The 18,246-nt window shown below is 54.2% G+C and overlaps 6 protein-coding genes across 6 annotated transcripts; 1 reads left to right on the top strand and 5 right to left on the bottom strand.

The window, feature by feature from the left end:
* Positions 1-554: 554 nt before the first annotated feature.
* Positions 555-1,928, bottom strand: J4E93_001681 (uncharacterized protein; the record flags this gene model as incomplete). Its single annotated transcript, XM_049339631.1, has 2 exons — positions 555-1,277; positions 1,326-1,928. The coding sequence occupies 2 exons, from the start codon at positions 1,926-1,928 to the stop codon at positions 555-557; spliced, it is 1,326 nt and encodes a 441-aa protein (XP_049203588.1).
* A 359-nt stretch (positions 1,929-2,287) lies between these two features.
* On the bottom strand, positions 2,288-3,605 carry J4E93_001680 (uncharacterized protein; the record flags this gene model as incomplete). The annotated part of the gene is made up of 2 exons (XM_049339630.1): positions 2,288-2,914; positions 2,970-3,605. 2 exons carry the CDS (start codon positions 3,603-3,605, stop codon positions 2,288-2,290), a joined length of 1,263 nt encoding a protein of 420 aa, XP_049203587.1.
* A 762-nt stretch (positions 3,606-4,367) lies between these two features.
* On the bottom strand, positions 4,368-8,924 carry J4E93_001679 (uncharacterized protein; the record flags this gene model as incomplete). The annotated part of the gene is made up of 8 exons (XM_049339629.1): positions 4,368-4,497; positions 4,555-5,579; positions 5,645-5,898; positions 5,952-6,093; positions 7,035-7,184; positions 7,236-7,838; positions 7,888-8,834; positions 8,888-8,924. The coding sequence occupies 8 exons, from the start codon at positions 8,922-8,924 to the stop codon at positions 4,368-4,370; spliced, it is 3,288 nt and encodes a 1,095-aa protein (XP_049203586.1).
* A 1,082-nt stretch (positions 8,925-10,006) lies between these two features.
* Positions 10,007-10,694, top strand: J4E93_001678 (uncharacterized protein; the record flags this gene model as incomplete). The annotated part of the gene is made up of 2 exons (XM_049339628.1): positions 10,007-10,454; positions 10,516-10,694. The coding sequence occupies 2 exons, from the start codon at positions 10,007-10,009 to the stop codon at positions 10,692-10,694; spliced, it is 627 nt and encodes a 208-aa protein (XP_049203585.1).
* Positions 10,695-10,839: 145 nt separating this feature from the next.
* On the bottom strand, positions 10,840-12,507 carry J4E93_001677 (uncharacterized protein; the record flags this gene model as incomplete). Its single annotated transcript, XM_049339627.1, has 2 exons — positions 10,840-11,381; positions 11,439-12,507. 2 exons carry the CDS (start codon positions 12,505-12,507, stop codon positions 10,840-10,842), a joined length of 1,611 nt encoding a protein of 536 aa, XP_049203584.1.
* Positions 12,508-13,369: 862 nt separating this feature from the next.
* Positions 13,370-17,958, bottom strand: J4E93_001676 (uncharacterized protein; the record flags this gene model as incomplete). The annotated part of the gene is made up of 4 exons (XM_049339626.1): positions 13,370-16,874; positions 16,930-17,212; positions 17,260-17,632; positions 17,683-17,958. The coding sequence occupies 4 exons, from the start codon at positions 17,956-17,958 to the stop codon at positions 13,370-13,372; spliced, it is 4,437 nt and encodes a 1,478-aa protein (XP_049203583.1).
* Between the last annotated feature and the right edge of the window lie 288 nt (positions 17,959-18,246).

Here is an 18,246-nt window from a genome sequence, read left to right as displayed (position 1 = left end):
GACGGTTAGATGTGTGAGAGTCGGCACAATTGCGATGAGCGTTGTAAAGAAGACGCGCTGTAGCGCGCCACGCTCGGGTATTCCTGGATCAGTGCACCAAGACTGCCAGTCATGACGTCTACAAAAATCAATAGGGCTAGTTTGCACCTTGGGCAATTGTTGAGTTGCGTCGGCACATTTGCGCTGCACGTGAAAGCTTCTGGCTGTTTGAATCCTAATCTGCATCCTTCCTTGTGTGGTTTTCCGCCCCCTGCATGCATTGGTGAAGCCGATAAGCCACGCGAATGTAGCTCACAAATGCTACCCGCGCGCAGCTTAGAGCGGAAGCCCGCGGACCAGAGATTATCCAAAGACTTGGCGCATGCGCAAACAAATGTCACTTGACTATCCAAAGATGTGTGATCATCAGTGTTGTTTATCTTACGATGATCGTCGACGCTTCAACAAGTGCCCGCGATCGTGGGGACTAGCGACGCTCGGCATTCACCTTGCAGCATGCACGGAAGATGATTGAACATTACAACATTATATTATTAGCGACTCAAAACGTCGTCTTAATTAAATATGGTGAGAACATCAGTAGAGTTGGAGTACTCAGGCTGACATTCCTCAGTGAATCCGCCAAACATGTCGGCCTTCTCTTGAACGAAGTCTTGGAACGCGCTCTTGGAGCAACTCTCTCCAGGACCATCAGCACAAGACAGCGGCTGCGGGTCTTTGTTGACCAGGACGCGGATGTACTCGTCAGCGGCGAATCCGTAACTGTCGCATGACATCTTCTCAACAGCGATGTTGGACAAGAAAGGTAGGATCCTCGACGATCTCCACGCTCTCGCATGGTTGGGCCTGTCGAGCGGCATTGTGATGTTTGGGTTGTTAACTCCGGTGTTAGCGGAGTTGTTGAACAGGCCCATGGCGACTACGACGGTAGGAGGCAACTCGCGGTGAGTGAAAGAGACGTAGAGATCCTGGTCGGCCTCGTCCGCGAGCAACTCGACGGCGGTAGCGTTGAGCCAGGGAAGGCCAAGAGCACCCGACAGCTTGGGGCTTCCATAGCCGGTGTTGTAGAAGTACATGATATCGTTCATGTACTCGAAAGAGAGCCACTCGTCCTGGGAGAAGAGGTCGAGCGAACAGAAGGGGGAAGAGCCACGAATGACTGTCTCGTATCCGCACAGCTGCTGCATGCCTACGATGTCCGACTTGGTGAAGTTGAAGGCAGGGGCGTACGCATTCAAACGTTCGACGATGGGCTTGGTGTACGTTTCTTGGTATTGCTGGAGGATTGTTAGTCAGGGTCATATCGTCTTGGTGAGCATACGTACAGATGACTGCTCGCTACCATATGAAGAGCTGTACTTGGGGCAACCCTTGTATGGTGTCAGGGAGTCTGCACCTCGAGCAGCATCCTCGCGGACGGAAACGCGCTCGGTGCCGTTGCTCTCAGCCACAAGGCCGTCGATGAAGGAAGATGCACTGAGCTCAGTCCTCTCGGCTGTTGATGTCCATACACGCTCAGGGTCCTTGAAAGTAGGGTAACGCAGACGGACATCGACACCCAGCTTGTAGGATTGCAGCCTTCCAACCGAAGTGAGGTCCTCTAGCTCCTCGTCGCTGATGGGTGTCTGCCATTTGGCCAGGAATGACAGGGGTCCCGCGCTGCGCCAGTCGGCTGTCGTGTTCTTCAGCTTGTCGGTGAAGGGCTCGATGTACTCCTCGTAGTCGAAGTCGTTGGCGTAGATGGCAGCATGGCGAATGAGGTACGACGCGCGCGTTACGTTGCAGCCCTGTGGTGGCTTGGGGTCGAGACGCGGGTCCTCGAAGTATGGGGCAATGCCAGCAAGATGCTGCAGAGGGTCGAACGAGTAGGCGGCCTGTGCCGTAGCTGCATTAGCAATTGCGAGGATAGAAACGAGGGCCGACTGCATGGTGGGCAACGTAGGCTAGAGCGCGAGCCGTACCTAGGAAAGCTGGGATACATGATCGCCTTTAAGCTCTGCACCGTGCCGGGCAAACGATGTCATTGTCCGGATCAAGCGTGCCGTACGCTGTGGAGAAGGCCGAAAGCAGGACGTGCTCGACCACAACGGACGGGATATGACGATGTTTGCCAGGTACCTGCCAAGGCAGCGGTTACGCATTGACCTCACCAGCCACGTCAGCCACCATCACATCTTCCGGCTCCTCAGTGAGTGGATACTGTGAAAATAAAAACAATCAAATAACCAGGGGTATTGGGTAGCCAACTCGCTTCTAGCATTACACAGTCTCGTCATACACCGTCTCGTCACACCACGTTCGCCCGTCTCTGCAGCGTCTGTACTTTGAGTTCCAACACTTGGCAGTCATTCTCCTTGCGGTGTAGATCTCTCATGAGTCCCTCCTTCTCCGATCGGAGAGCCTGCAGCTTGCCTCCGATGCTCTCGCGGTAACTGGCATGTTCCTCAAGCAGGGCTTCAATTCGGTACCAGTCCATCTGCCCGCTTCCTCCCGAAGCACCCTGAGACCTTAGCCGCTCGAGCTCAGCGTCTTTGGCCCTGATCTTGGATTCAAGATCAGCAACGGTCCCTTTCCACGCTTGGTGAGCGGTCGATCGGTTTAGATCGTCGATGCTGCCACCTCGCGGCGCCCCTAATTGCGCGACAAGATCAGAGTTCCTCTTTTCCAGTTCGAGAGCTCGTTGCTCAAGCGCTGCAACCTTGGCCGCGGTAAAGAGGTCGGTTGTGTCGCGCCGTTCGAGGAAGCTGCCTGGACGTCCCCGGCTTGGACTGCTACGTCCAGTCTGTGCATGCAACCGCTCCACCTCTCTTGTCTTTTCCGCAAGCTTGCTCCGTACAATCTGCACGTTGATGAGATCTTCGTCGCGCAGCTTTTTGGTCGCGTCTAGTTCGCGTCGACAGCTAGCTAGTAATCCCTGTATCGACATGTTAGTGAATGGCTTGCGCTAATCCATCGTCTTCTGAACTTACACGAATCTTAATGTTGTTCTCTACATCTTCGTCTCGGAGGGCCCAGATGGCGTCGTGTCGCTTCCACCATGTCTTCTTCTCCTCTTCCAACGCTTTCAGACGCGCCATCGTCTGCTCGTACTCTTCAGGCTTAACTGATATGGTAGGATTCGATTGTTCGATGTAGACGAGCTTGGACATGAGGGCGGCAAGTTGCGACTCCAGAGGACCGGGGACATGCGGTGCGGGTGCTGGAGATACCGGCTCCTGGCCTGTGAGGCTCATCTTCGTGGCTGAAGGCGCCAATGACTTCTTCGATGGATAGGGGGCGTCCTCTTCGTTGCCGTCCAGAGTGGAAGATCGCGATGTTGCATCGTCGTCCACTGGTCGCTCAACAAATGTTCGCTGGTCTTGATATTGCGGTTTGTTCGCGTTGACTGTGTGCACGACATCGTTTGCCTTCTTCTGAGAGAACAAAGGGGCTGTGGGGTTAGGTTGTTGCTGTTGTCGTTGCATTTGCGCCATGGCTGACATGGAGGTGTCTTGTGGACGACGGGAGTATTGCTGTGGTTGTGGCTGTTCGTCCTCTGAACCCAGGTCAGAGTAGTTGTCTGACTCGTAATTCGTCGGTCGTCTCTGCATTTGAGGTGAACTCATCGAAACGGGGCGACTCCCCGATTGGAAAGATGCGATAGAATGGACAGATGGTGTGCGCTTCGCTCCTGGAGTTACGCGGTTTGGTGCCCACATCTTTTGCTGGGATTGTGCTCGGAAGGGTACTGTTGCGCAATGTTTGCGTCTATGTCGAACCGGATTAATCGAACGATGGAGCTGAGCTCAGCTAGATCTTTTAGTAATTAAGATGAATTTGATATCTGTCGAAAAGTCGAGGTTCAACTCAGCCTCTATGTAGTCCATCGTGGAGTCGTGGTCGTGCTGTGAAACGATGCTGAGACGGAGGGGTCAGGACACAGAGATCTGCGACACAGACAGATGAACGACAGCCGTATCAGCCTGAGATTGCCTTTGAGCCTTGGACTGCACAATTCCGACTTGGTACAACACCTCGAGTCCGTACTTTTGAAAAGTCTCCACTTGGAGCCCCATCTCACCATGGTGTAACACCAAATTCTACGCGAGTCATGGCGCCGTTTGCCGATAGTTCAGACTAGAGCAGACCCGGCGCTACGGATGCTGGTCTGAAACACTTCAAGCCGCGATCTTGTATCAACACTACCGGTTATCACATCCTGTCTAACACGTATTCGTGCCCTCGTGCAATAGATGCCTCAGCCAAGCTGTAGGCACACATTTCTGATGAGATTACGGACTTGTGCGTGCACCATGTCAAGCAGGGCATCTTCGATATTGAATGGAGCTGTGCTACAACCGGGGTGCGGATGAATATATACTGTCTTCTCACATATCGTAGCGGTCCGTTTCGTGGTGAACAGGCCTGTATACGAAGTAGTCAAACGACGCTACCTTCTCTGTGCCGTTGCAATCAGATGCCGCCATACCCACAAATGCGCCCGTGAAGCTTCCATGTCTGTGTTTGCAAAGTCAGCATGCATCGTCATGTAATTGATAGAGGAGAGTAACTCACGCTTGATGACCACCACACTCATCACTCAGAATCGAAGCATCGTAGACCGGTCCAATCTCTGTCAACTCCTTCTGTCCCTCCAGCGCGTAGCTAAATTGGAGTTTTCTACCCCGAATGCTCAGCGCCAATCGTACCTTGCCCTCTTGTGGGAGTGACACCGGCTCCGCGAGCGGGAGTTTCAAATTGCCGTCCGGCCACGAAGCTTCCGAGCTCAAGATGAGCAGTTCGCGCTTGCCATCAGAGTCGGCCGTGACAGTCAGGTAGAAGAAGTTGAAGCGGCAGTAGTAGGCAGTCAGGCCTGCGAATGTGCGTTCGTCGTCTGGGCTGAAGCTAACGACTGTTTCGGCATCATACGAGAAATGCGTTTGACGGCGTGCAACAAGGGCTTGTTCGAACCAGGACCCAACCGCCTCGCGCCCAATGAGTTGCAGAGCGCCATCTTTGACGTTGAAGATGCGCTCTGGCTCCGGTGTGCGGAGCCACTGGAAATCTTTGTGGAGACCATCTTTGCTGTTGAATTCGTAGCGCTGCTCAGCCCAGTATGCGGTGTCGTCGCGCGCTGCTGGCAGGTCGACATGAAGAGATGGAACGGGTCCGTTCTTCACATATAGCCAATCGTCCTTGTCCCAATAAGCCTCTTGAATAGCGCATTCACGCCCAAGAACACAACGACGGAACTGTGTGGTAGGGCGGCCAGCCAGATGGACAATGTATGTCTTGCCGTCCGGAGTGTCGACTATATCTCCATGGCCCGCCCTTTGTAGCGAAGCTAGCGGCGCGTCTTTGGAAGTGATGATGTGCTTTTGAGGGTGCAGTTCGTATGGACCCCAGATATCGCGGGATCGTGCCAAGGTACATGCGTGTTCATATGCTGTGCCGCCCTCGGCAGTCAACAAGTAGTACCAGCCGTTCCGCTTGTACAGATGTGGACCTTCTACCAGAGCCAAATCGCTACCGGGGAAGATGGTCTTCCATGGGCCAACAAGTTTCTTTGTTTCAGGATCCCATTCCTGCATTCTGATTCCCTAAAAGTAGATCCATGAGCTCAGTATCTGCCGCGGCGACTTCTTGCCGGAGGGGATTTACTTACAACGAAGAACTGCTTACGTCTTCGGTGGTCTTGCAGCATGTTTATGAAGTACTTCTTGCCATCGTCATCATGGTACAGCGAAGGATCAAATCCTGAGTGGTTGATGTAAATAGGGTCAGACCAAGGACCGTCGATGCGATCGGCAGTGACGATGTAGTTGGGCGTGTCTTTGAAGGAGCCATCCTTGCGTTTGACGTCTGTGTACACCAGCCAGAATTTGCTGCCGTCATGTGTGAGGCAAGGTGCCCATACGCCTAAAGTCTGTTAGGCAATGCGCGAATTTAGTCAATCTTGGTCGAATACGTACCGCAACTATCCGGGTCACCCCGCATATCCAATTGACTCTTCCTGCTCAGCGGGCGTGTTACGAGCTCCCAGTTGGCGAGATCCGTGGAGTGGTGTATTTGCACTCCTGGATACCACTCAAAAGTGGATGTTGCAATGTAGTACTAGTTTGACACAATTAGTCTGTGCCATGTTCTCCTTCTGAGGTCTGAGGTTCAAAAATCCCCCTATCACATCAAACCATCCTAATTGTGGCTTTCGAGGTAGTCTCGCAGTCGAAAACGGGAAGTTGTAGAGACTATAATACTCACTATGGTGCTCTGGTTAGCTCGTTTCTCAAGTTGAACATCACAATATCTTACCGTCATTTCCAACACGCAGGACCGACGGGTCCGCGTTGAAACCTGGAAGAATGGGATTACGGACTAGTGGCATGATGGTGGGATGGACGCTATGTGTATTGTTTGCGATGCTTTCGCACGACTGCTCAGCTATATACGGTGCTTCTCATCGAAGATGTCGGCGACTGCCCGCAATGAATTAGCCGGCTGCGAACCGCCTCTTTTGCCGGCGCCTACTTGGCCAACAGCTGACGATACAGTGTTCTCAACCCCGCGCCTGGCCCGACATGCAACATCACGCCGAAGGAAGCGAAAACTGGAGCGGATAGACGCGCACCTCCGATTATGATGACGCAAGGCACTGCCATGTAGGACGTAACGAAACGCATAGCTGACAACTTGAAAGCCAATTATGTCAATTGTCAATGTGTAAAGTCAAGGCCTGGTGGTACACATAGTCTGGCTATCAGGCAGTTCAGCGTGAGCTCGATTACTTGCAATGATCTTAGCAAATCCAAACAGGGAGGTGCTCCACGCATCCCAGGTTATGAATTATCCAGTATCCACATGCGACTCAATTGACATACTGTCTAGCGAGCACCGAGTATCTCTAACCCGCGCGGTATATACGGGAATCGGGGTTTGTTATCCCGACATGAGCGCTAATCCTCACAACGCCGCGCCCACATCTGCCACATGGCAAAGGCTTCACGACTCGTGTAGCCCTTCTAGTCTTGGTCCTCTGACACACCTTCGTCACCCACATCCGGTCTTTCTGAGTCTTGGTTATTGGTAGGATCATTACTTGGTGCCTCATCCACGTTCGACGAAGCGACGACACCCGCGGGAGGGACGAAAGTATCGCCTTCATCCGTGTCTAATTGCATCAGGAAGGTCTCCCAAATTTCGATGAGCTAGTACGCCAGTCAGTAAGCCGGAATTCTAGATGTGGTAGGTGAACTCACTTCCTTCTGTGCTTCTACAGCACTCTCTAAGAAGGTTTCCACGCCTGACTTGAAGTCTTCGACCTTTTCTCTCTCAAAGCGCTCCAGCTCACTGCGCATCAGACGACCCATATCGTCGAAAAGCAGCCTTGCTTGGTGGACCTTGCGTTCGGCATCTGCAACGTCGGCGCTAAGCTGGTTGAGACGGTCCTGCTGTGATCTGCCTTGCCTCAAGAGTTTGTCCTGATTGGTTTTCCGCTTCTGTAGCTCCTGTTCGGCGGAATGCCAGGAGTGGTAGGCCTTTTGTCGCTGCTGGAATGCGGTCTTTACAGAACCTATCAAACGAATGTACTCGTCTATTACGATGCCCATGGTGAGGATGTCTTGTTGGGCTTGGCGCTCGTAAAGCTCTCGAATGCGAATCTGGATATCGGATAGGCTGTCAAGCGGACCGGATAGAGATGGTGATAACTCGACAGCAGACAAAGAATGCAGAGAAGCCGAGAAGTCGCCACACGCCTCAGCTAGACCTTTCCGCTGTGTGACTACAGAGTCGGTAGCCTTGAGAAGAGCTTTTAGCTGTGCCTCTAGAGCATCGAGGTAGATTCTGCGGTCGTGGAACCACTGTGATAGCGTTAGCATAGTGACTAACCATGAGAAGTGTTGTACGTACGTCGTCGTGTTCAACGAATTTACCACTGCTGCCAGAGAGCATAGAGCCAAACATGCCTTTGCTTTCGCTTATGCCGGGGTCTTTGCGCTCTTTGTTCTTGATGTCCATGTTGAAGGCTTCGCTTTCGAGGAACAGCTTCAAGTCACTGTCGTGTTGCAACACTGGATGCGCAGCCGCCTTGTTCAGCATACGCTCCAAAGCGGAGCGTCGCGACTCAACGAAGTCGGCCTCGAAGCGCCCAACGGCCTGTTTCTCCGGTGGTGGAGGGATAATGACTCCGGGGTTGTTGTTGTGCAGTTGTGTGTATAGCCAGAGGAAGTCGCGGTAGCGGCGCGAGACAGTAAACTCGGGGTTGCGGTAGCCCTTGGACGTCGTCTTGGTAGTAACGGAGTATTCTGTGTGCGAGCTCGTGAGGTCCCCGACTTTGTGAGGGTCGCCCACCGAAATGGCAAAGGACGGCTTCGCGGCCTGCTCGACGCTGACGCTTGGCTGTGTCTGGCGCTGGGGTGCGGCATTCGAAGGAGCCTGTACTGGAGGCGGTACTCTGGCTCCTTGAGAAGAGCGTAGCTGCGCGTCGTCGTCATCAAGGTCGACCGAATCCATCATGCCGCGCAGCGAAGACGTGGAGGCGTCGGGGGCGGCCCGAGTGGTGCGCGACGCAGCAGCTTCCTTCTGAGGCGGCGCTGGAGGAGCAACCTCAGGGCCTGTCGACGGCGAGGGAGCACCTAGAGGGCCCAGCGGGTCATCCACAGCCTCAAGCTTGGTGGATTGCAGGCCATACTGTCGCCGCCGGGGGCCGCGTCCTGCGGGCGAGCGCGGGGCGGCGGAGGCTGTAGGGGCAGCATCGGTCGCTGGCTTGGAAGAGGTTGTGGAAGATTCGGCGTCCAGGTTGTCGTTCTGCTCTACTTTGTGAGTACTCGGCGCAGGGCTCGATCGTGAGGGCACATCTGGAGGCTTGTCAGCTGTGCGCAGTGTCGTCGGCAAGGCAAGAGACACGTACCTCCCCACGGAGAGCTCCCTTCATCTCCAAGGTCCATTGGCGCAATGATTGGGTGTGTGTGGGTGTGGTGGCAGTGGAAGTCGCAGGTGCCGTGGGAAGCCTACGGTATGGCCATGGCAGCTATGCACTGGCGCTGGGGTTGGCTACACGGCTATGACATACAGGGTCCACTAGTCGCAACCTGCATCCCTTCACAAACAACATGTCGCATCATTTCGCCGTCTTTCTTTCTATCAGCCTCCGACGTTTGCATTTATTACAGATTACTACCCAGGCTCACTTTCCCATGTTCACAGGTATAGCCGACTTTGCCGTCTTCAGATCCCAGCCTCATCAACCCCCTCGTCTGGCCTAATCGCTTCCCAAGATGGACGACCCAGCTCTCGACGAAGACCTTTGTCCCCTCAGCGGCAGGCCTAAGGTAGGTCGTGTTCACTACACCGAGTCAAGCAAGTGGTTAGCAACGTCCCAGGCACATTCCATATTCCAACCTCTTGGATGCTTCAAGATTGCACTTACAGTTACGTGAGACATGTCCACCATCCCAGAACCCTTCGCGGATACAAGGTTGAATGGCCATGGAAGTCGTAATGTCAAAGATCAAAGCCACAGCTCCGCCATGAAGCATACCACCAGCGTTGCACAGCTGCTTAGGCACAGTGAAGCTCATAACATTGCGCGACTCGTGAGGATTGCTGCTTGTCGGCGCATAGGTAACTGATTCGATCTTGAGTTCTCGCGCAAGGATAGCATCGTGGCCCTACAGATATAGCATTAGAGTAGCACGACGGACTCAATAAGGTAACATGCATCGTAATCACTGTCGCGTATGGCCTCGAACCATTGCGAGACTTTCTGGAATGGCGACAGATCCTCCTCGTCGCCTCCTGTGGCTCCTCTTGCGCCTTCCTTGTTCGCAAATCTACTCATATTCGAGCGTCGTGAATGTAAAGAGACATGACGCTGATCGAGCACTGTCAATGATGCGAGATGCAGGCGGGACCTCGGTATCTCCAACAGCGCTAACTACTTCGAGCCGCTGCATCCGAAAATATGGTAGAGATACCAAAAGTTCCATCCCACGCGCCCTGAGCCCACCTGTCGAAGCAACGTCTAGCCATGGACCCATCCGGACTCTTCCGCCAGCTGCTACGCATGCCCGTAGGCCACCGTACCGCCCTACTCGCGCCGACGCGTCCGAACGCGCGCGCTTTCGCCATGTTCGCACACCCGCTGTCCCACCCACGCTTCATGTCCCTCCCGCGCATTGTCCAGCCGAGCTTCTGGGCCTCTCTGATACCCACACCACTCAAGACGCGCTCTGAGAGACCTAGGCGCAAAGAGTGGAACCCCGCTACCCCCTACATCATCCTTGGATTGCTCGTTGGCAGCCAGGCTATCCAGATATTATGGTTGAAGCAGGAGAGGACACACAACCTTCGCAAAGCCGAAGCGAAGATTGGGGTGTTGAAAGAGGTCATTGAGCGTGTACAGAGAGGGGAAGACGTCTCTGTAGAAGCGGTTTTGGGAACGGGCAATGAGGCCGACGAAAGAGAATGGGCTGAGGGTAAGCCAACACTCTGGAACACGACATGACTAGAGACAGTCTGGAAGCTGACATGTCATAGTTCTGAAAGATATCCAGGACGAGGAGGCTCTTTTCCAAAGTAAGAAGAGGAGGAAGGCACAGAAAGATGCTGCTATGCAAGAGACTGCTCAAACACCGGATAAGGACCAACAAAAGACACCGAGGACAAAGTTCACAAAACAAGAAGTAGAAAGCGTTGGAGGTGTGAAGTTCTACTGAGCTTGAAAAAGGCTACGTGATATGGAAGTTGACATCGAACGGACATCTAAGCCTCTTGTGCGGACCAGCCGCTCAAGCAGAGAGCTCAAAAAGAATGGATCGAAAAGCAGTGAAGATCCGGCATCCATCGCAGCCACCATCACCATCAAACCTCATCACAACTTCGCTCCTCGCCTTCGCCTTCCCCTTCTTCGTTCTCGCCATGCTCTTCGTCAGACTCCTCGTCATCTGTCTCAACCGTGAACCCAGCCTTCAACATCTTCTTCACGACCTTCAATCTCTTTCCACGCTTTCCGTTGCCACTGTTGTTCGAAATTTTGGTGGAGCCCCTCGCCTCGGGGTTGTCGCACAAGAGCGCAAGAGTAAGACCTCCACGCAAGGCATCATCGCACGCCGCCTTCACGTGCTTCAACAACAAACAGATCCGGGCCAAGCGCCTCTCCACGCTCGTCTTGCTGATATCCATGAGCTTGCCGCGAACCACCTTCTTGTGGTAGATATTGGGGCGAACCCAGCCTCGCGTGTGTACGGCGACGGCCTCGTCGAAGACGTGGTGAGCCGTAGCCTCGATATCCGTGGAATCGTACGCCTCTTCCTCAAAGCGAACGAGGTGGTTAGACTTCTCGCTGTCGCGGACGTCGGAGATGTCGATGATGGAATCGTAGATACGGCGTACCCAGTACATGCCTAGGAAGAGATCAGATTAGTTCATGTTGGAACAATAATGAATATGCTGTAACTTACGTCCATACTTCTTGACGCGCTCAACATCTGGTGCTGGACCCTTCTTTGGAACGCGGGCGCGCTTGCGGTATGCTCTAGCGGCTGCGCCAGTCTTGAAGCGCCCGCTAAATGCTGGATAGATGGGCTGTGGATCCGACGGATCAGGCTCAGGAGCGTCGAATTCGATGGGGATAATCTCATATCCATCCTCATCTACCTCGGGCTCCCATGGAATGGGTAAGTAGTTGTCCTCGGTGAGAGCTCCCTCCAGGACCGGAGCACCTGGCTTGGCCGGTTGGAATCCAAGAGAGCGCATCAGATCCTGGTATACGGCGTCCTTTTTCTTCTCGGTCAAGGCGGCGACAGCCTTAACCTGTTGAGCTGGACTGAGTTCTCCGGAGTGGAAGCGTGCACAGAACTCCTCAAAGTTGAACTCGGCATCGGAACTGATGTACTTTGGCACCTGCGGCTTCTCGTTGCAGGCTTGTGCAATGTGCTCCTCGGCGGTAGATACGCAGCCTCCGTCTTGGGTCTGAGTCGAAGAAAGTGTATGTTGTAGAGATAGCTCCGAGTTGGTGGCAGTGAAGTCTGCGTTGTCTTGGTTGCCGGTGAACTCGTTGCAGTCGAACAAGGTGTGGTCAAAGTCCATGTTTCCGATGTCGAAGTTGAGGTTGTTGGTGGGTACTGCTGCAAGTGTAGCGGAGGCATCGTGGACGGCACCGTGATCATTGGCCTGTTCGTCTTGGCCGAGATCCTCGTGTTGAGCAAAGTCGGCGTCGAACTGGAACCCAGAAAGATCACCCAAGCCGTCGTCTTGCTGATGAAGACCGGAATCAATGGGCTCGAAGGAGTTGAAGGTAGGTAGTTCGGAGATGTCGTCGACAGGCAAGTCAGGGATACCGTCGAAGGCGTCGCTGACAGTATTGAACAAATCAGAGTGCTCTGAGTGAGGAGCAAGCGAGGTTGGGGTCGAGTTTTCAGGTGCGTCGACAGGCACATCAGGAAGAACAGGAGAAGCGTTGCGTCCTTCAGCATGCGAATCCGGACCCTCTGAGCGAGCCGGAGAGTTGGAAGCTTGAGGTGAAGACATGGTTACTCGAAAGAAGCGGTGCCAGACCGAGTAATGAAGAAGTTTGAGTGTGAGAATGTAAAGACGACCAGCGTCAGAAGCAAGGCAAGTTGAAAGAAGAAGAAGAAATTGAGCAAAGATAGAAGTTGGTGAGTAGAAAGTAGGTTGCAAGCAGGAGAAGGACCAGAAGCTGTAGAGATGTTATACTAGCTCTAAGCCCGTGTGTATCGTTTTCTCCATTGTCGAGACGTCGGACAATAGTGCGTGATTTTTTCCTGTACAAAGTCCCATTCTGGAGCTCGAAGATGCTTGTAACTTTCATATCACCGTATTGTTTGGTCGGTCCTGGCAAATCAGAGCCCGTCGTTCCTATTGTGCCACGTGGGAGAGCGACGAGGTCGGGGCGCTAGTAGCGTCGAGTCCCCTTCACCTTCACTTTTACACAAACCGCGCCCCGTCTGAGCAATAGCCTCTTTCTCGCACAATAACAAAGTGAACAAATTTGCGGGCGCCAAAGGCTCAATTTTTGAAATACCAAATCATATACATTAAGATATCAAAATCCTACATTTGCCAGTGGTTGTTCCTGAATCAATAAACTCCTCTGACATCCATGACATGATTTGCAAACCGCTACGTCATTGATGCCCAGACTGAGCAACATCAATTGAGTGCCAGAAAGTGGACCAAGGTGCAAGAAGCTCAAGAGTCTTCAGTCAATGATCCCGCAATAGCAAAAATGGTATAAAACGAAATCCCATCGAAACACGATGGTACCACGAGAAGAAGAAATTGTAAAAAACCAAATTACGCCTTACAAATCGCTGAACACATGTCCAATCCATCAGGTAGCAGTAAAGCGTTTCAAGGTTCGTGTGTGCCTTTACGAAGATCCGTGGACTTGTGTAGGCGAGATCATGGTTGCAGCCGGCTGAACAGATTTTGGGTCCTGACTGCCTGTTGCAGTCTGTGGACCATCGTCGCTCTCCACCCTCTTCCTCCATTGCGAAAGTTCATCCACATCATCAGTGTTATCGTTGTCAGGCATGCGTTCAAAGTCAAAGCGGTCGCTCAATCGGTAAGCTTTGTTGGTAGTTTCCCAGTGACTCCTGAGTGCGTCCAATTCAGAAGCAAGGTTGTCCAGGGCCATAGAGTTTCGTGTAGCCGAAGACGAAGGGCGGGGGATGGCTTCTGGCGTGCTGGAGCCATCGTTGTGGCTGTACAGAGACTCGGCCGATGCAACGCTATCGTGTGCGCGGTGGCGACTGTGTTCAGGGTGAGCGTTCTCAGCCGGAACCTGGGATTGGCGACGGTAGTTGTCGACCGATGTCTCAAACTGATCGAGGAACATTTGGACGCGGCTCTCAGCTTCGCGTGCACGCTCTTCTGTCTGTGCATACTGTCGGCGAAGCGATTCGAGGTCTGCCTGGAACTGAGCCGCCTGGTGCTCGGCCTGCTTCGTGGCGTTCGTTGCCGTCTCGGCATCGGCGCGAGCAGAAGCCAGGTCGGACTGCAGTTTGGACAGCTGGGTCTCGAAACGCGAAACGGTAGCTTCCATGTTCTCCCGCGACTTGTCCAACTCCGAGCGGAGTGCCGTGCGTTCTGCGTCCAACTCGGCGTGATTAGCTTCGTCAGCAGGGCTACGCTTGTCTTGTCTCGCTTGGGTGAGTTCTTCCTCCAGCTTCAGGTTCGCGCTCTTGTAACGATCAAGCTCCTGTTTCATCTTCGAAAGCATCTTCTCTGTACCCCGGAGGTACTTGACGGCAGCTTGGTGGTCGTTGTGAAGCGCCTGTAGTTTCTCCTCCCATTCTTTACTGACCTCATGTTCACGCTCCTCGAACATGGCACGCAACTCCTCGTGTGCTTTAGTCATAGCATCCACCTGTTGTTCCAGCTCACGAACGCGGTTGAACTCAGGCGTGCCAAATCTTGAGTTAGGACTGTCTAGTACCCTCGAGCGTCGCGTGTCGACAGGGTTCACACCTCTTTCATCAAGAAGATTGCGAAGAGTCTTGAGCTGAACTTCAAACGCATTGCTCTCAAGACGCAGACGTTCGTGTTGTTGGCGAAGCTCGGTACGTTCAGCTTCGGAGAGCTGTACATCTCGCATGGCCTGTTGTAATTGTTTACGGATGGTCAGTCCCTCACGACTAGATTGCTCTTGATAGGCCTCAAGACCGGCGATTCGTTCTTCTGCTCGTCGAAGCTTCTCCGACGCTTGATCAGCCGCTGTCTGGTTCTTGCGAGCCATGGCATTTGCAGCTTCGACTTGCTGTTGCAGCACCACAACGCGCTCATCGGCATTTGCGCCATCGTGCTCGGAACGTTCCGTCATTGTTTGCAGACCAGAGAAAACAGTGGCTCGATGAAGGCGTGCCTCTTCTGCATGGCTCTCCGCTAGCTCCTCCGCGTCGCGAAGCTTCTGTGTCGTAGTCTCCAGTTCCAGGACGCGTGCCTCGTATTCGCTACGAAGCTGGCCCAACTTCTGGCGCAGGTTCTCGCTTTGCGTCCGCTCCTCGTTTAGTTTCTTTTCTAACAATGTTGACTTCTCTGTAGATGCAAAGACCGCATCGCGCAGAGATTGGATGACAGAAGACTGAGTTTTCGATTCTTCGGACACCTTAGCAACCCTGGCGCTCAGCTCTTGCTTGTCGATGGCTAGCAGCTTTGATGCCGATTCCGCTTCTGCGGCGCTAGTGGAGACTTCTCTTGCGATACGCTCAGCTTCGTGCAACTCGGCGCGTAGACTTTCTGATTCAGCCGTGGCCTTTTGTCGGGTCGAGTCCAGTTCTTGTACGCGTTTCTGCGCAGCTTCCGCAGTTTCCTCAGCTAGCTGCTTGGCCTTCTTTTCGGCGTCAATCTGACGAGTCAAATGCTCCACCTTGGTAGCCAGGTCGCCCTGAGCAGCCAAGGATGTAGCTAATCGACGACTGATGTCCTGGAGGCGATCGGCGTCAGGTGTACTTGTGCTTCGAGCTCCATCTGGCTGTGGAGTTCCGTTCTGACTACCGCCTCCATGAGCCGCTAACTTGGTTTTGGCGTATATGGCTTCGCTGACAGCTGCATCCCGCTGCCTCTCGACTTCAGCAATCCTCTTTGCAGCATCGTCGCCTTGGGCTTTGATTGACGTTTGCACTCGTTCAAGCTCGGTCTTCATCTTTAGAAGCGCCTCCAGCAAAGGTCTGTCTTCATCTCGAAACGCGTCGGCAGATCGTTCATCGAATACAGGGCTTGTGGAGTTGCCCGAACTGTAACCTGCTCGACGGGCAAGTGCAAGCTCGGAGGCGTACCATGCGTTGCGACTCTTGACGTGCTCAAGTTCTCTGACCAGGTCAGCATTTCTCTGGTCGTTGGCGAGCGATGCGTTCTTCAGGCCTTCGCTGGGTAATTGATCAGCGTCACGGACAAAGCCGCGATGCTGCTGTGTTTCGAAAGACTGCCTCGTTGCCTGGTCTGTACTATCTTGAGAAGCTTGCGCACGGTGAGACTTGGACGTGTTCCGTGAAACGGTGGTGCTAGCGGTGCGCATAGTGTCCATAGACTCCTTCGGGGTACGTTGGCTTACAGCATCCGAAGCCTTCCTTTGCATGTCATTCGTAGACGGGCTGTCGCGGGTCATGGGTGACATGTTGTCTCTATCCACGGCGGATACAGCTCCCGTATCGATAGGTGGGCCGTATCCGCGTTCGTTTTTGGTGGGAGTCTTGCTCCTGGGCTTCGCGGCACCCTGTACGACAACGCCATTCTCACGAGGTTGTGGAGGCTGCTGGAGTGGTGGAGGGCCTGGAGGCCCCTGATTAGCTGCACGAGGCAGCCGTGATCCTGGGTTAATGCCGTTGCCCATATTCTCTGGGGCTCTTGTCATTTGGGGGCCGGACATCATGCTCTCGCGCGTTGGAGGGGAGCCGACTTTAGCGGGAGGAACATTGCTTCTCTCACCACCACTCATCTTCCGCTGGGTGTTCTGCGGTTGTGGCGGAGGAGCACTTTCATTGGGCGGATACCTTATCTTGGATGTGTCCAGTATGTAACTAAGGCTGAGCTCGTTCCTGTCACTAACTGAAGAGCTGGGCTCGCCAGCCAAGACGACGATGTGCTTTCCAAATGCGGTCATGCTATGTCCTGATCGGGCTGACGGGGAGTGGCCCATGTTTTGGAACATGTACCAGCGGCGGGAGGAAATCCGGAACGCTGCAAGGTCGCCCAGATCAACGCCTTCCTGAGTGCGCCCGCCAAAGATGTACATGGTGTCGTTTACGAGGGCGGCAGAATGGCCTTCGCGGGCTACGGGAATGTAACCAATGCAGTCGAGCTCCGTCCACGCGTTGGAACGCGGCTCATAGGTCCAGACATCGTTGAACCAGGTGATGCCGTCTGTGCCACCGAAGCTGAAAACAATCAGTCAATCAAGGTTTGAATAAGGCAAGAAAATGGGATACGTACAGATAGAGCTTGTCGTTCCAAGTCACCACCGAGTGATTGGTGCGGGCTGGTGGGGATCTGCCCTGTGGAGAAGCCTGTTCCTTGGTGTTTGGTAGTAACACTTCCCATCGGCTGGCCGAAGACTGCAATGAATTCAGGTCGAAAGCTACTAGATCGTTGAAGAAGAAGCCCTCAACCTGTCCGCCGAAAATGTATATCTTGGAGCCGAGGATGTTCAGGGTGTGTCCGTAGCGACCGGTGGGACGGGGGCCTTGTGGTAGTGCGCGCGACCAGTGTTTTGTAGCTGCGACACGTTAGTCGGAGTTATAGGGCATTCCAGGCTCTACGCACATGTGTTGAGGAGATACAGGGTATCGTCCAGGTCATCGTTGTCAGCCAGTTTGGTGTCTCCTCCAAAGACGATGAATGCATTGCCAACGAGCAAACTGGCGTGACCGACGCGAGGACCAGGGCCGTCTCCCGTGGTGGAGATGGGATAGCAGGCCATGCTGCCGTTGCCCATTTCTGTCAGCCACAAATCACCCTTGACGGTCGCGCCGCCCACCAATCCACCCATAAGGTAGATGGTGCCATCCTTGGAAGCCGTGGCATTGATGGCAGCGCCGTATCGCGGGAACGGATTGCCTGCGGTGAAGTTCAGGCGGCGGGAGGACCAGGGGTAAGGCGAGTCTGGCGAATTGCCGGCAAATCTGGGGTTCGTGTTCTGTCGCAGTCAGCACAGGCGCGGCACGGGGAAGTTGCGATGGCGCGTACCTGAATGTTGGTGTCGGCCTTCTCCCGCAGGGCCTTGGGCTCGGGGGTGGGCGCATTTGCAGGATTCTGGAGGGAGCTCAACGAGTTGTTCACACTGGTGCCAGGCGTGGGTGTCTGGGACGGGGGCCCGCCACGGGGCTTCTCGAGTTCGCGTGAGCCAGTGCCATTGACGGCTGGGGGTTGTTGGCCGGGGCCATGCGACGAGGTGATTTCCCTTGTTGCTGGCGGCAATGTATTGGACTGCTGCTTGCTCTTCTTGCCAAAGAGAAAGGACATGGCGGCGGCGGAGGTGCGAGGGCGGTGGTGCAGGAGCGGCCGGGGCCTATCGCGCACGCATTCGGCCTGGGATGCAGAGACAGAGGGAGGAGAGGCGGAGCGCACGCAGAGGCTGGGCTGGCGAGGATGAGGTAATTAGGCAGAGCAATGGACGGGGCGCGCGCGCATGTCGTACGGCTGGGGAGAGGACAGCAGAGCGTGGTAGGGATGGGCGGCGGCCACTTTTGGGGGATGTATTATGGCCTGCTGAGGATGCGAGGTAGACAAACGGCGCAGCAGTACCAAGGG

The sequence above is a fragment of the Alternaria ventricosa genome, assembly GCF_023758065.1.
Source record: "Alternaria ventricosa strain BMP 2768 chromosome Unknown scaffold_2, whole genome shotgun sequence".
NCBI lineage: Eukaryota > Fungi > Ascomycota > Dothideomycetes > Pleosporales > Pleosporaceae > Alternaria > Alternaria ventricosa.
This window is presented reverse-complemented; position numbering and strand designations above follow the sequence as displayed.